This window comes from Ostrea edulis, chromosome 4 (assembly GCF_947568905.1).
Source record: "Ostrea edulis chromosome 4, xbOstEdul1.1, whole genome shotgun sequence".
NCBI lineage: Eukaryota > Metazoa > Mollusca > Bivalvia > Ostreida > Ostreidae > Ostrea > Ostrea edulis.
In genome coordinates, this window is record NC_079167.1 from 13,090,172 (window position 1) to 13,105,202 (window position 15,031).

General features: G+C 33.6%; 1 protein-coding gene and 1 long non-coding RNA gene across 4 annotated transcripts in view; one reads left to right on the forward strand and one right to left on the reverse strand.

The window, feature by feature from the left end:
- Window positions 1-15,031, reverse strand: part of LOC125670329 (uncharacterized) — a 113,748-nt gene that overhangs the window by 79,324 nt on the left and 19,393 nt on the right. The window contains exons 1-3 of one of the 3 annotated variants that reach the window (XM_056161970.1): window positions 8,771-8,905; window positions 3,440-3,493; window positions 3,160-3,216 (exon numbers count right to left, since the gene is read on the reverse strand). In XM_056161970.1, coding sequence (XP_056017945.1) covers window positions 3,160-3,216; window positions 3,440-3,493; window positions 8,771-8,821 — 162 coding nt within the window. In that variant the 5' untranslated portion in view covers window positions 8,822-8,905. Of the gene's footprint in view, window positions 1-3,159; window positions 3,217-3,439; window positions 3,494-8,770; window positions 8,906-15,031 lie in introns of those variants that run through there. The other 2 variants (XM_056161971.1, XM_048905424.2) reach the window with 2 other exon arrangements.
- LOC125670363 (uncharacterized) lies at window positions 5,846-11,549 on the forward strand. Its single transcript, XR_007368176.2, has 4 exons — window positions 5,846-5,927; window positions 9,981-10,028; window positions 10,413-10,619; window positions 10,712-11,549. It is a non-coding gene; the product is annotated as an uncharacterized LOC125670363 (long non-coding RNA).

Sequence of the window (15,031 nt, forward strand, 5' to 3'; positions counted from 1 at the left end):
GATCACAAAATACAGCGGTTTTTATTATTCTATGTTGTAGAAATAATCATAGAAACATAAAAAGTAGTCTTGATCAATATTTTTGCATGAATTGGATTACTCAAAACCCAGTATATTTACAAAGGGGCTGCAGTGTCGCCCCCCCCCCCCCATAAATTTTCAAATTTAAGGTAAATCGCGGTATCTTGTTTCGGAAAATGTACTAAACGATAAAAGAAACAATAATTTCATCCACTCCCGGAGAAATAAATGACAAAAATATTTTGATTTCTTGAATTACTTTATTGGGAGAACTTAATATTTTTTTTCAAAAAACCCTTAAACTTTGGGTCATTTTATTAATTTCACCTTATCAAAATCATAGAAAATAGAACAAATGACTAAATAGGAGAAATATTTCAAGCCCCATAAAATCTGTAAAATCCAGGAGCTTCCTTGGACTTCGCCCCCTGGACCTCCACCAGGGCTTCGCCCTGGACCCACTGCCGCATAAAGTGGCGCCCCGTAACCGCAATTCCTGGATCCGCCCCTGGGCTGTGGAAATCGGTCGGTGTCTTCGACCGCGTTTGCGTTCCAACATTTATAAAAACGTACTAGATTTACCGCTTTTTGGCAGATGAGAACTCTGGTTTGGTACTTTTGTAGAAGAATTTTCAGGAAAAAAGTTTGTGTTTATTATGCATCTAGGTTACAAACAGTAACCTCTGCAAATTGTGTGTTATTACATGCAGCATTAAGAGAGAAATCTTGAAAAAAATCGCTATCCGGGACTTTCGGGTTTCGGCCGTACTACATTTAAAAATAGGTAAGCGTTAAATGTACTTTTTATGTTTCTATGATTATTTTTGAGGTGGTAACATAGATTTATTCTAAAGAACTAATTACAAACGTCAGTGCATAATTTAAATTCATTCCCATACAGAGTGAAAATAGTTATACTGTCTAGTTCATCTGAAATTTTATCACTCCCTTCCGTATATATCAAGTACCAGTTAGAGTTTTATATGATCGGTTTAAGGTAGCTCCATCCTCATGTGACTTATCAATATTAATGGTTAAAAGTGGAAACAATTGATTAGTTTCCACTCAATATAGTTTAATTTAATTAATAACAAAAGAAAATGTATATGTTGCCATCTTTTTAAAGTTGTCAGGCATACAAAAATTGAGGTATACATCATCATCAGAAAATCACACATTTTCGTTAAACAGAATAATAAAAATAGATAAAAACTTGTTGAAATGACAAAATTTAAATATTATCAGTTTAAAAAAAAACCTGCTAATTCATAAATATGTATAGATTAACTGTGGATATTAGGGAAACCAATGTATATTAGACATCCAGTAGAGGAAATTCCAGCATAGGAGTTATTGCCCTTGACAACATTTTTAAAATCATAAATAATTGATTATCTATGGAAAATATAAACTATTTCACTATCAATAGTTTACCAGATTTGTTATTATATCCAGTGAATAAAATTCCTCAGAAAGATATATTTCTATCATGCGCAAAATTTAAATTATTAAGATTTTTACAAAAACCTATGACATCACATGAGGATCGATCAACCTTAATATGACATTTGGAGAAATTTTGTTGAAGGATCGAAAGGGGGCGGGGGATCTGGCTTCAAATGGACCCAGGTGAGAGTTAAGGTAAATATATAGAAAAATCTATTAACAATTTGAGTATGAAATATGTACATAACAATTGATAAAAATCTGACGGCTGATTAATATTAATTAGACATTGGGGAGGGACTCTTATTTATCTAATAAGTAAATAATTATTTGTCATAAAAGTGGAAACCATTGTGTGTTGTATCCTCGCACCAAAATTGTGAATTCTCATATAAATCTAAACAGTTTAAAGGGACTGGTTCACGATTTTTGAAAAAAAAAATATTTTTCATATTTGATGTCAAACATTAAAAATATAACTGATTAAATGATGACAGCCAAAATTTTGAACTTCTGAACGTAAGAATAAAAGCAATATTTTAGCCTTAAATCTGTGTTATGTAAACAAAGACTCGAGTCTTTTCATGTATACAAACAAACCAGTGAAATGTTAATTTTGTAATATAAAGCATCCTAATTTTGCAAAGTTACAAATTTTAACTTTTAGATGACACATTTTACCCGAAAAATGCTTGAAATGTGAAAGATATAATAAACTTAGATCGATATCCATTTCTTTTGAAAATTTCGTAAACATAACATACCGCAATTTTTGTTTACAAAACAAATAATAGACTCTCTAAAATGAGCTTCTGTAATGATGTATAACCTTGATTTTTATGTGAAATCTTTTAAATACAATAGATTTTGATCATTAAAAGTGAAAAACAAAATTTTGGGGGAAATCGTGAATCAGTCCCCTTAATGTTGTCTTTGAAAAAAAAAAGCTTTGATTGAGCCCGATATTTGCGTAAGCTATTTCCGTATTAAAAAAAAAACAAGCGATAAAGCTATAAAAAAAAAAAAAAAGAAAGAAAATCAAGCTCATTTGAGTGGTTATTATCACTGTAAATTCTACTGGAAAACATTGACCACGATTTACGCGCGGACGCGCCAAATACAACTAGCGATTGGGTGATGCCAGTGGAATCAGCCAATGACATGTGTCCTTATATATTCAGCCAATGACATGTCACCTTTTATAAATAACCTTATAGCTTTGTTCCTGTTCCTGCCACTCATATATTGATCATTCCAAACGAGTGATCAATGAGGGACAGGAATCAAACATGTTTGGGTTTTTTACGTCACTCAACAAGGAATGAAATGAAATAGTGAATGAATGGAATGAAATAGAAAAAAAAACAACCCCCCAAAAAAACGAACGATTGCCTAAATTCGGATAGGCGCTCCAGTAAAACAGATGTTAAAGAAAAGTTTACCTAGAGGGCGAAGCTCGAAAATCTGAGCTCTCCCTATATATAGGTAATATGTTAAGAGCGGAGCTCTACCTATAGGTAACATGTTTAAAAGGAAAATATAGAAAACTGATGAAAAATTAAACCATACCTAGATCGAACTTGAAAATGACAATTCAAGACAAGCATAGAGATACATCCTATAAGACTTGAAGTGGGTGAGAACTCTCTCTCTCTCTCTCTCTCTCTCTCTCTCTCTCTCTCTCAAACTTACGAGGACAGCTATGACGATTGATCTTGACCGCTTTTTTCGTCTGGAACCATCAAATAACTAAATGAAACAAACAGAAGTTATATTACCAGTTCCTCGTTTGACTAAAAGTCAAATTCAAATGTTTTACAAAAGAACATTAAATTAATATTATATCGAACTGTATCTAATCAGATAATTTCGGCTTGTGACATACATGTATTTCATTTGATACTGTATTTTGATTCCCATTGCATATATTATATAGCATTAATCATAGCACAGCCTAATGCCTGTACCGTACCTCTGTGGTAGATGAGTCGATATAATTATTGGCACTTGATTCTGTGTCCGAATCCTGAAAAAAAAATCATAAAACATCCATGAATTAAATCTTGATCATTCAAAGGGTCTCTAAAAGGTTTCCATAAATAGTTCTCTGACCAAGATATAATGTTCAAAACATTTATCTTTACCGGTACTTAAATTTTCGAATGTTATAAAGGTCACTTGGAAAAATTAGGTTGTTGGATTTTTTTTTCTTCAGACAGGTAATTCAAAACGTGGGTCTGAACTGCCACATTAAGGTCTCGCTATCGTTAGCGTTCAGTGTCATCAAATCGGGTGTTTATCCAAAGGACATGTATACATATACGTGGACAGGGGAAAACCGTGAGTTTACATCATATGACAGATCTTCGCCGCTATAAATATCAAATTAAAATGTAACTCGCTGTTATCAAATGCCACCCACTACGAGGACTGATCCAAAAGTTTGTGAAATTCCTCTAAAACTTTTTTTTTATTATTATTTTTCAAAAGACATCTTTCAAAATTATACATGATAATATTTAACCTACGTTGAATGTATGTACGAAATGTAATTTGATGAACTCGATCCGTACAACAACATATTGACAGTTGACATAGAACGGATGTTGTGAAAGGTGGGTGACTTCATATTTTTTCATATACAACTTGTGGTTGTTTATGAGGGGAAAATGCACGAATTGTAGTATGAAATCAAAATGATGTCATATTATATAATATCAATTGTTAAAACTATCAAAGAAAAAAAAAAAGTTCCATAGATTTTACCAATATCTAAATATTATTATTCTTGTAATTCATCGCAATCTCTACCCAGAGTTGTCGTTCCTTGCTCTCACTTACACCTCTGTTAACGTCTCAAAATAAGCAATGTTATTCCACATGTAAATCAACTTCTTTACGGCTAATAAAACTAAGAACTATTTTATAAAATATCTGGAAAATGTAGGACAAGCAACTATTTGTAGATTGTTTTCCATTACTATATATTCTTCATGTACCTATGAATAGGCCTGGTGCAATAGAACTACCCAATGTCCACGTTTCAACCCAAATCAATGCTTATTGTGTCACAAAAAGACTTGACATCTGCTCAATATTTATTTATTTACGTATATTTTTGTAACTGAAGTCAAAACCATAATTTATTTGAGCATACGTGCCATTTTACAAAAATCTTGTAAAACCCTTGAGACGTTTACAGAGGTGTTACAAGTGAGTGTAAGGAACGATAACTCTGGGTAGAGATTGAATTCATCTTTGATCATGACAAAATGATAAAACGTTTAGCTAACCCGGGGGTGGGGGGAGGTTGGGGTCTTCCTTTCCTTGCTGAAAGAGCAACTTATGAATTAACCCTCATAAATCTGAATAATTCTTCAAAAAGTCTGTTTCTGGCATATTTTCAATATTTTTACAAATATTATTTTTAATGGTATAAATTTTTAGGTTACCCACAAGAATACTTGAGGTAATCTCGGTTGAGATTCAGATTAGCTGAATATTTGGACTGGCGCCTTCACCGAATCTCGGAGCAGTCCTTCATGATTCATGTCTGGAAATTTACAAACTAACTTTCTATCACTATAATAGAAAGATTAAGTCATTAAAGCTTATTTCTTATATAACTTACAGAATATATAAATATATAATGTATTTAGGTTATATATAATGAGACGTGTCCAATTTTCTACGGGGCTCCAAATGGAACTCTTGTGATATTGTACTCAAAATCCAATTTTGTGTGGACTTTTGTTCAACAAAAATGAGTTAAAGCTAACAAAATTGATAACAAATTACAAAAATGAATTTTGTGATACAAAATTATCTTTCGGTGGACAAAAGTCACTTTTGTCATGACAAAGTTCAATTTTGTAGACAAAATTTTATTTTGTATCACAAGTGAATTTTGTATGCAAATTAGTTTTATTTAGAATCTGAAAACTAGTTTGCATACAAAAATTGTATATATATATATATATATTTTTTTTTTTTTTTTTTTTTTTTTTTTTTTTGCATACAAAAATTGAGAAATATTCCGACAAAGTCAGCTTTGTGAGACAAAATTAAATTTTGTTAGACGAAATCGAATTCTGTCACAACAAAATCACTTTTGTCTTACAAAACTATGTTATCATAAAAGGATAATTTTAATTACGTAAAAAACAAAATAAATTTTGTTACATGAAATTATCTTTCAGGAGACAAAAATCATTTTTGTCATGACAAAATTCATTTTTGTACACAAGACTTCCATGGCATAATATTTTATCTCCTGAAATTGTTCCTGTAGTCTGTTTTATCAAATTGCAGATACATATTATCTACACATACCTACTTGTACAAAACAAACTGTAGGAACTCTTCAATTTCGGGAGATAAAATATTGAGCCATGGAAGTCTTCATTTGAAAGGAAAATTTAGTGATAATTTATTTTACATGGCATTTGCATACTTAGATGGTAAGTAATGCAGCATTAATAGTGATACAGAGTTGGTTTAATAGTCAACTAACTTATCTGAAGCGAACAGCAGTGTCACCTAAGTAATCATTAATTGCTGGAACCGGCCGAAAATGAAAGTAAATTTCCAGACATACATTATGAAGGTCACAAGCTTCATTTACACCTCTGTCAACACTTGGAATTACGTGACAATATAATCACATGATATAAACATTAAACAGTCATTATCGTTTCCTTTCTCTTTAAAACTTTTAATAACATGCGATACATCAGGCTCTTTTCATAGCCCACTGGCACTTTGTTAAACTTATTTTTACCATTTAACTGTTTGTCTCTTATTCTACAAGTTTCATCGTATTTTTACAGCCTTTCTTACTTTTGATTCCATATTTACATTTAAATCTCCAATACGTGAATGTCCTTCATTCAAAGGCATATTACGAAGTAGTTCCAAATTTAGGATCAGAAAACGGCGATTTTAAACAATTTACAGTAAGCATCAATTTAATTGCACCAAAAGCATTTCATAAAATGACTAAATGTTTGGTCTAAAACATAAATGTTGGGTATTAGAAACTTTTACAAGATTTCTTTAAAAAGCCGTAGCGTACGAAACTCTGGGTAGAGAATGGTACTATATGAAGATGCGTACGCACATAGTTCACATCTGCTTTGCATTCATGATGAAATGGCTATCATTTTGTAATGATAGCCATTTCCGCATGTTTTCAGTCAAAAACTTTCCGACCGCCAAAAATCTGTATCAATGTTCTCTGCTTCTATCGCACGTAGAACTGCCATTTTAGTATACATGTAGTTTTGTTCCTGAGAAAACCCTTCAAATGTTGATACAAGTTATGTGACAATTCTTTATTGATAAAGGTGTTACTTATTCGTATGAATTTCCCTTATGTTGACTTTCCGTCATTTTTTCCAGATCATGCCAAAGTCACGTGATTTGCCACCGTGGTGACATAAGGCAACACGGCGTCGGACAATATATACGCATGCATGTACTAATTTTGAATGGATAAAGTAATATAATGTGATATCGTTATTTTCTGTTTTAATAAGAATTAAGGCCCCTATAAACCTTTGCTTAGCAATTGGAGGTTGGGGACTGCATGATAGGGGATATATGTACATGTGTTGTTTTCTAAGAATGTATACTACATGCGAAATTTTGATAAAATATAATCAGTTTCAGTATACACGCGCTCAACTTTATATCAACTTACATTTTAAAAGATATTCTTGTAAAACAGAGTTTTGTACAGTTTAGATATATACGGTTCATTAGATATCTTTAAGGTGTCAAAGTTCGCATTGTCCACCTTGACTAGGTGATCTATCATTATATACAAAGGCGTTACGGATGAAATTTACCAAGATTAAACTAGTACAAGATAATTGTTTGCAAGCCAGTATGTGACAGAAGTACAGCACTGTAACGCAAGTATGTGACAGACGTACAGCACTGTAACGCAAGTATGTGACAGAAGTACAGCACTGTAACGCAAGTATGTGACAGAAGTACAGCACTGTAACGCAAGTATGTGACAGAAGTACAGCACTGTAACGCAAGTATGTGACAGAAGTACAGCACTGTAACGCCAGTATGTGACAGAAGTACAGCACTGTAACGCCAGTATGTGACAGAAGTACAGCACTGTAACGCCAGTATGTGACACAAGTACAGCACTGTAACGCAAGTTATTTTGACAAAACTCTTGATTTAAAAAAAAAAAGTTTAATTATTTAGGAATAGGCTTATATACAAGAAAATATCACAGAGAGACATGCATTTAAAACCAGAAATCTTGTAAAATACATAAGGTACAAAGGAAACTCTTTAAGCTATTTGATATCAAGATATGGTGGATATAATGTATATATGCTTATGCCATGAAAGCCACCTGGCTTATTTCCAATGGAGTCCTTTTAACCTTATAAAATGACATACACAATATGTATTACAATAACAACAAAAAGAGTGATTATTGAGGAAACGAACAAATAATGAAAGACATTCTAATGAAACACATAGTAATGTTTTATATCCTAACTTGAATACAACAATTTGTGAATCTAACAGGACATCCTATGCACGGATATGACACCCTTACGAATATGCTCTGCAGTTGCATTAAATTGTACATGTATAGATGTATCCTATTCTCGAGTTAACAACATCTGAACTGGGCTATAACACGTTCTTGTTTTGTTTTTACTTTGTTTTGTTTTTTTGTGTGTGGGGGGGGGGGGTTCTTGTAACCGGAAGTTTATGTATTGTGACGTTGACTACCGCTTATAAATCGCCAATAAATCAAACCATAGACAAGCAGCATAGTCATGCAAGGCTTACAGTGCGTGTTTCAACTTTTGTAACATCCTACATTCTCACATTTAAGTCATCCAACCTAAAATACTTTGTTGATACGGGAAACTCATCACAGTTTGTCATAGTGATGATTGACAAGAAACCGAAATAGAATTGTAGAAATGAATTCCTCTTCCAATGCAACCTTGCAAAGTTTCATATTAACTCATTATTTTGCGGGATCTGTCCCCAATTTCTGCAAATAGAACAGCTAGAACTACAAGAATTATTTACAAGACCAGACTGTGCTATGTCACCCAAGCGTGTTGATCAGGTGCGCCTGTTTTCAAACAGACAACGTAATTTATATTTATATACATAGTATATATTTCGTAAACTGTAATATAGATAAAAGCACAAGCATTCATATAATAGACAAAACATTGATTTAGATATTTGTATATGTAGTATGCACTAGCACATATTTGTATCCTGTATATGAACGGATGTGCAACCTTACCTGTACGAGAAAGTTATAAAACCGTGTCATCCTCAATTTTGGAAACTTCATACATCAATCATATTCTAAAGTTACTACTATGCGATATTTAAAGAATGTTTGGGCCACTTTTAAGTCAATGTCGCAGTGTGTTCTGTTGTGTATAGTAACATCCTGTTCAACACCGGGCGCGGATTGAAAGAAAAAAGGGGGGGGGGTGGGAGAGAGATGGGATGACCAGCACTATTCATTTATGTATTCATATGAATTCAGTGAATTTCTATCCTAAACATAATGTGGGATTTATTTTAAAGAAGCGGAAACATTTTAATTTTCGAAACCTGTTCCTGCAATGTTTCATTGCTAACCAAGTAATTATCTTCAAACTGGTGATGGGTCACTGCATGTGATCACAAAAGCCATAGAGATTGTTTCATTGCTTACAAATGTGACCTGGTGACCTTGATCTTCAACATATTAATTTAGAAAATATGATAGGAATCATCATATATATATATATAGATAGAGACTCTAAGTTTCATTCACGATTTCTAAAGTTTCAGTGGAATTTGAAAATTTCACTTTTAAACCAAAGTGTTATCAACAGACAGACCAACGGACAAAATGCGCAAATACACAATTGTATATGATACCCGTTTGAAATAACTGAGAGTGAGGGGAAATTAACTAATTTACTAGCATTAAAAAGTTGGACTACAGTTCACAGTTTACCATTCAAAAATAACAAATTATTTTACTCGTTTAAAATTCAGACAAAAACTGGTACAAATGTAAATCTGCATCTGTTATCAAACTGTGAGAAAACCATCGCTAGTTTCTGAGTTTTTTGAAAGTCCGGGGTCTATTCTTAATATGTGATAAAGATATTGAATAAATATCAGGTTCGAAAACATCAAAGACTACGGAGACTGAAATTTTGAGGGTGGTGTCCTAGTAATCGACTACCACCACATTGAAAAAATGGTGATAGTAGCATCTCATGTTTTTGAGATCCGCCCCTCACATCTTATTGCGACACAGACCGTGGGTTACCGCCAATGGAATGAAAGGAGAACAATCTCGACTATTAGTTGGAGACTGTGCGTAACTTACTAGTATCAGATGTCACTGGCGTGCACTGGTCTCATTCATCAGTCTGGATACGAAATAAATGTAGCAATGAAACTGACAGTCTAAATCTAATATATATACCCATGTTTTACGTTTGTAGATATTGAGCCTCCTGCAAGGCAAAATTACGTAACAGACCTCTTAACAGGTAAGCAAAGTGAAATGCACTCAAAAGAACTATAGATAACAGAACATGTTCAAAGGGTTTAAGGTATCAATGCTGATCAACTTATCATAAGTCCCCTAAAAGTATAGAAAGATTTTCCTTTCTGCTTCTCAGTTACGGTAACTCCATACTCGCATTATTATCTGATAAAAGTTTAAAATGTGTACATGTATTTTTTCAATTTATTAGAGTTAAAACTGATGAATTATCAAATAAAATATATAGGTCATCACACTGTGAGACAGACATACACAGAATCATATATCAACGTCAGAAAATTGAAATTTTCCTTAAAGGGAAAGACAACCCTAGCTAGACCACATTGCTGCTTTTAACGATTAAATCAATCTTTATCATATATTTTAGATTAAGCGCCGCTAAGAGAGCAGCCATTGAAGTTTAATTTATGACGTCATATCGTCGGTTCCGGTCTATTTCATCGACAGCACTGTAAACAGGACAAATCCCTGGCACGAACAGTTAAATTTGGAGCCGTATAGATTTGAGCCCGTTCTTTCGCAAGAAGAAATTAAGAAAAGAAGACGTTCAGTCGAGTCGCAGACCAGGCAGACGGTACACGTTTCTTCATACAAATGTCTCGAACCTCAACTTGTCACTACGTAAATGATGGATCCACAGTTTACATATTCTTTTTTTTTTTCCAGATGACTTGGTTGGGTCAGGAATTTTGAGGAAAATACACCTTTTTTCACATCCCCCCTTTGCATTCGTGGAATTAACTGATTGACAGGAAGGCATCAACCTATCTATTCGTAAAATCTACCACATGCACATCTTTGATGATCTTAGAATCTCATCAAAACCGGAACAGACTGTGACGTCAAAATTATTGATTTTTGTGGTCTTGAATACAAAAGAGTTCCACATCATGACAGCCTCTGTCAGAATTTCATTTTTCAACGTTTTCAGATTAGTACTGAAGTTTATCTAGGCCGTATATTGATCAGCAGTATAGTATCATCACATGTACTATACACGTATCAACACTTCGCCGCGAGTTACGTCCCTTTGCGGGGTCAACCAAAGGTCAATCGGTGAAAAACCAAGTTTTCCTTCTTTACCTTATCAATGTAAGATGTTATTACTTTGAATTTTAGCCAATTACCAAGTTTTCATACAAGTTAATGGGTTGCCCCAATCTGGGGCATATTGTAGTTGACTGCAATTGATGGAAAAATAACAGATATCAAAGCTACAGAGAGGAAAATTACAAAGGCCAATGTAGGGAAATACGATTTTTATCCGGGAGATGGCGGACAAGGGACGTAACTTTCGCGAAGTGTTGATATCGTCATAACCAGTTTGATATAATAGTACATGTATTCATAACATTTTCATGAAATTGTTTCTTCAAAAAAATATACAAAATGTCTGTGAAAAATAAAGAAAATCTATCACTTAATTGATAAAGAAATCAATAAAGCAGTTATTGCCCTTGGATTCAATATTTCGAATAAAGTGTCACTCACTGATCCTCGTGGCTTGTCACAAATCTCAGTGTCTCTTTTCAGTTTCAGTATCCAAATTCTTCGAAATTTAGTATGTTTTGGGAAAAGAAATATACTTAATCCCTGTCCCGATTTCACATTGCAGTTCAAAGCAGTGCATTGTACCATAAATACAGGACTTTTCTATGTAAACACTATAAAACCCTATCAATGCAGTCGAAAGTTGTCTCAGATGACGTCATAAGCTACGAGCGATAACTCACGTCACAACACATTTATCGATCGCTCAGATAAAAGTTTGATAGCGCCGTGTAATTCACGCCAAGTGATTTTTATCAAAATTGCCATGGAAATTAATCCATAAGTGTACGACAGACATTTTTCTGTATAAAACTCAAGTTTTAGGAAAATCACTGTACTTGACCTTTAACAAAAATTTCGTTTTCATTTGGTGTTCTGATCAGGTCAACTGTTCTTTCGCTCCTTCGCATTTATGGCAATGATAAGAAGCGAAATTGCAAAGGCAAAAGGACAGACTTGGGTGAATTTGCGAAGGAGCGATCTTTGCCATCGCAGCTTCACTTCTTTACACACTTTCGTTTTCGCAGCTTCGCCCTCTCTCTCCTTCTCCCTTTCTATCATGAGGAACTTCCAATAAAAGCGTATCCAGTGCAAGATGGATGACTTGATGATCAAGTTTTTTTTATCTGACCTACACTGAAACAATATTACTATCAATAAATGATATTTAATGAATCAAAAAGAAATTGTTTACAAGAAGAAAATTTCTTCATGTTTGCATAATTTAATATATTAATAGCGATATGTTCGTTGTACATACGGTAATGCACTAATTTTGTACTTGTAAGATCAACAGGTTAATTATTTTGAAACAAACTAATTTTTTTTTTTAAATTGAGATTATCTAAACTAAAAGCAGCAAAACATATGCAGACTACATTCTTATCGGCATCATCAGACTTCTTTTTTTTTTTTTTTTTTTTTAGGTTTCACGCATGCGTATTGACATTTTTTGAAATGAAGGAGAGAAAGAAACAAATTAGCGCAATGCGATAGCGGTTTTGCTCATTCTCCCTCACATCTCCACTCTCTTGCTTTGTTGCCCTCCATCTTTCGCCCCCCCCCTTTTTTTTTTATCTTCGCCCTAAACACGAATGAGCGAAAGATAAGATCATATTTTCCGATCCTAGTGAAGCTTGCTGTGTGGTTTCTTTATTTTACAGCTGCAGATCAAACTATCGCCACTGTCAACCCACATTTTCAAGAGTTGTGCATAGCTTCTCTACAATAGTCGTATTATAACCTTAAATAAACTCTTTGTTGATAATCCACTATTTTAATCATGTATGTAAACAAAGTCTTGTTTGCAAGTTTTAGTATACCAATTGATTCAGGAATGTGTACATTTATTATGTTCCCCAAACAAAGTTTGGGAACATATTGTTTTTACTCTGTTTCTTCTTCTTATTATTATTATTAAGGTCTTCCGTTTCCAACGGAAGACCTTCTAGTGATTCTACTGTTTATTAAGGTCTTCCGTCTCCTGCGGAAGACCTTACTATTATTGTTCGCGTTCTTCTTCTTCTTCATTATTATTATTATTATTATTATTATTTTCCTTGGTAGTACACGCGTTTTTCTCAGCCATTTCTCGATCGATTTTCACGAAATTTTCAGGAAAGATGTCTTTTGGTGACGAGACTTTGCTTGCAACATTTCGTGCTTGACGTCACTTCCGGTCTGGAGTTATCTCTCTTTTAGTGACTTTTTGAAGGGCCTTGTTGTCCACACATCTCCTCCGTTACTTTTGAAGCTAGAGTCGTGAAATTTCTACACAAGATAGAGTAAACATTTTAGAAGATTTGTGGGGGATTCGATTTTACCGGAGGCGATTTGCCTAAGAGCTCGCCTGGACCTGAAAAAATGGATGCCAAAATTTTTCGCCGATTTCGGCGATTTCTGACCTTTGATCTCCAATATCTTTTTTCTTGCAAATATTTTGTTAAGACATGTAGAACAAAAGTTGTGCACATTTACGAGATCTTTTCGAAAATATCAACATTTAGGGGCTAGCCCCTTAAATTAGGGATCTAGAAGGGCTCAAAGTCTAGATCAAATATCTCAAAAATCGTTAATATTTTGGTATAAGTCAAAGAACAAAAAATGTTCATCTGAACTATCCAAATCTATTCAGATAAAAATTTAGGTCATATGTTACGTAATAAGGGATTTTAAGGGCCAAAACCATAAATATTTTACCCCTTGTATCTCGAAAACGACAAATATTTTGAAAAGCAATAAAGAACAAAAGTTGTTCAGAATGATGATCTGAACAATATGCATATTTCGTTTTTACCCTATGTGGCCCCGTTAGGGAGCTACAGTTTGGCCCCTAAAAATTACTTCTAGAAATAACTCGAGAACGGTAAAGAATTTCTAAATACTTGTTGAACAAAAAATGTTTGAAATGTCATGACCTTTCTTACGATATCAAGCAAAAGGGGCTGACCCTTTAAATTAGGGGCCCAGAAGGGTCCAAAGGTTTATGAAAATATCTCAGAAACTATTAATATTTTGTAATAAGTCATTGAAGCGGAAATGTTCATCTAAACGAGCTTGTTCTTATCAAATCAAAAAGTAGGTCATATGTTACGTAATAAGGGATTTTAAGGGCCAAAATCATAAATAATTGACGCCTCATATCTTGAAAACGACAAATATTTTGAAAAGCATTATTGAACAAAAGTTGTTCAGAATGATAATCTAAACAATATGTACATTTCGTTTTTTCCCTATGTGGCCCCGTTAGGGAGCTACAGTTTGGCCCCTAAATATTTCTTGTAGAGATAACTCGAGAACGGTAAAGAATTTCTAAATACTTGTTGAGCAAAAAATGTTTAAAATGACAAGGCCTTTCTTACGATATCAAGCAAAACGGGTTGGCCCTTTCAATTAGGGGTTCAGAAGGGTCCAAATGTTTTTGAGAATATCTCAGAAACTATTAATATTTTATAATAAGTTGTAGAAGCGGAAATGTTCATCTCAACGAGCTTGATCTTATCAAATCAAAAAGTAGGTCATATGTTACGTAATTAGAGATTTTAAGGGCCAAAATCGTAAATATTTGACGCCTCATATCTTTAAAACGACATATTTTTTGAAAAGCATTATTGAACAAAAGTTGTTCAATGTGTCATAACCTATCGATCAATATCAAAAATGGGTCTGTGGGCCTCATGGCTCGCCTGTAGAGTCGATTTTTGTCGATATCAGTCGATTTCAAAAACTTGTAACTGGTAAATATTTTGTAAGGACATATTGAACAAAAGTTGTTCAGTTTATCGAGATCTATCGATTGATATCAAGAAATAGGCCTATGGTCCTAATGGTTCGCCTGTAGAGTCGATTTTTTGTCGATATCGGTCGATCTCAATAACTTTTTACAGGTAAATATTTTGTAAAGACATATAGAACTAAAGTTGTTGAGTCTATAGA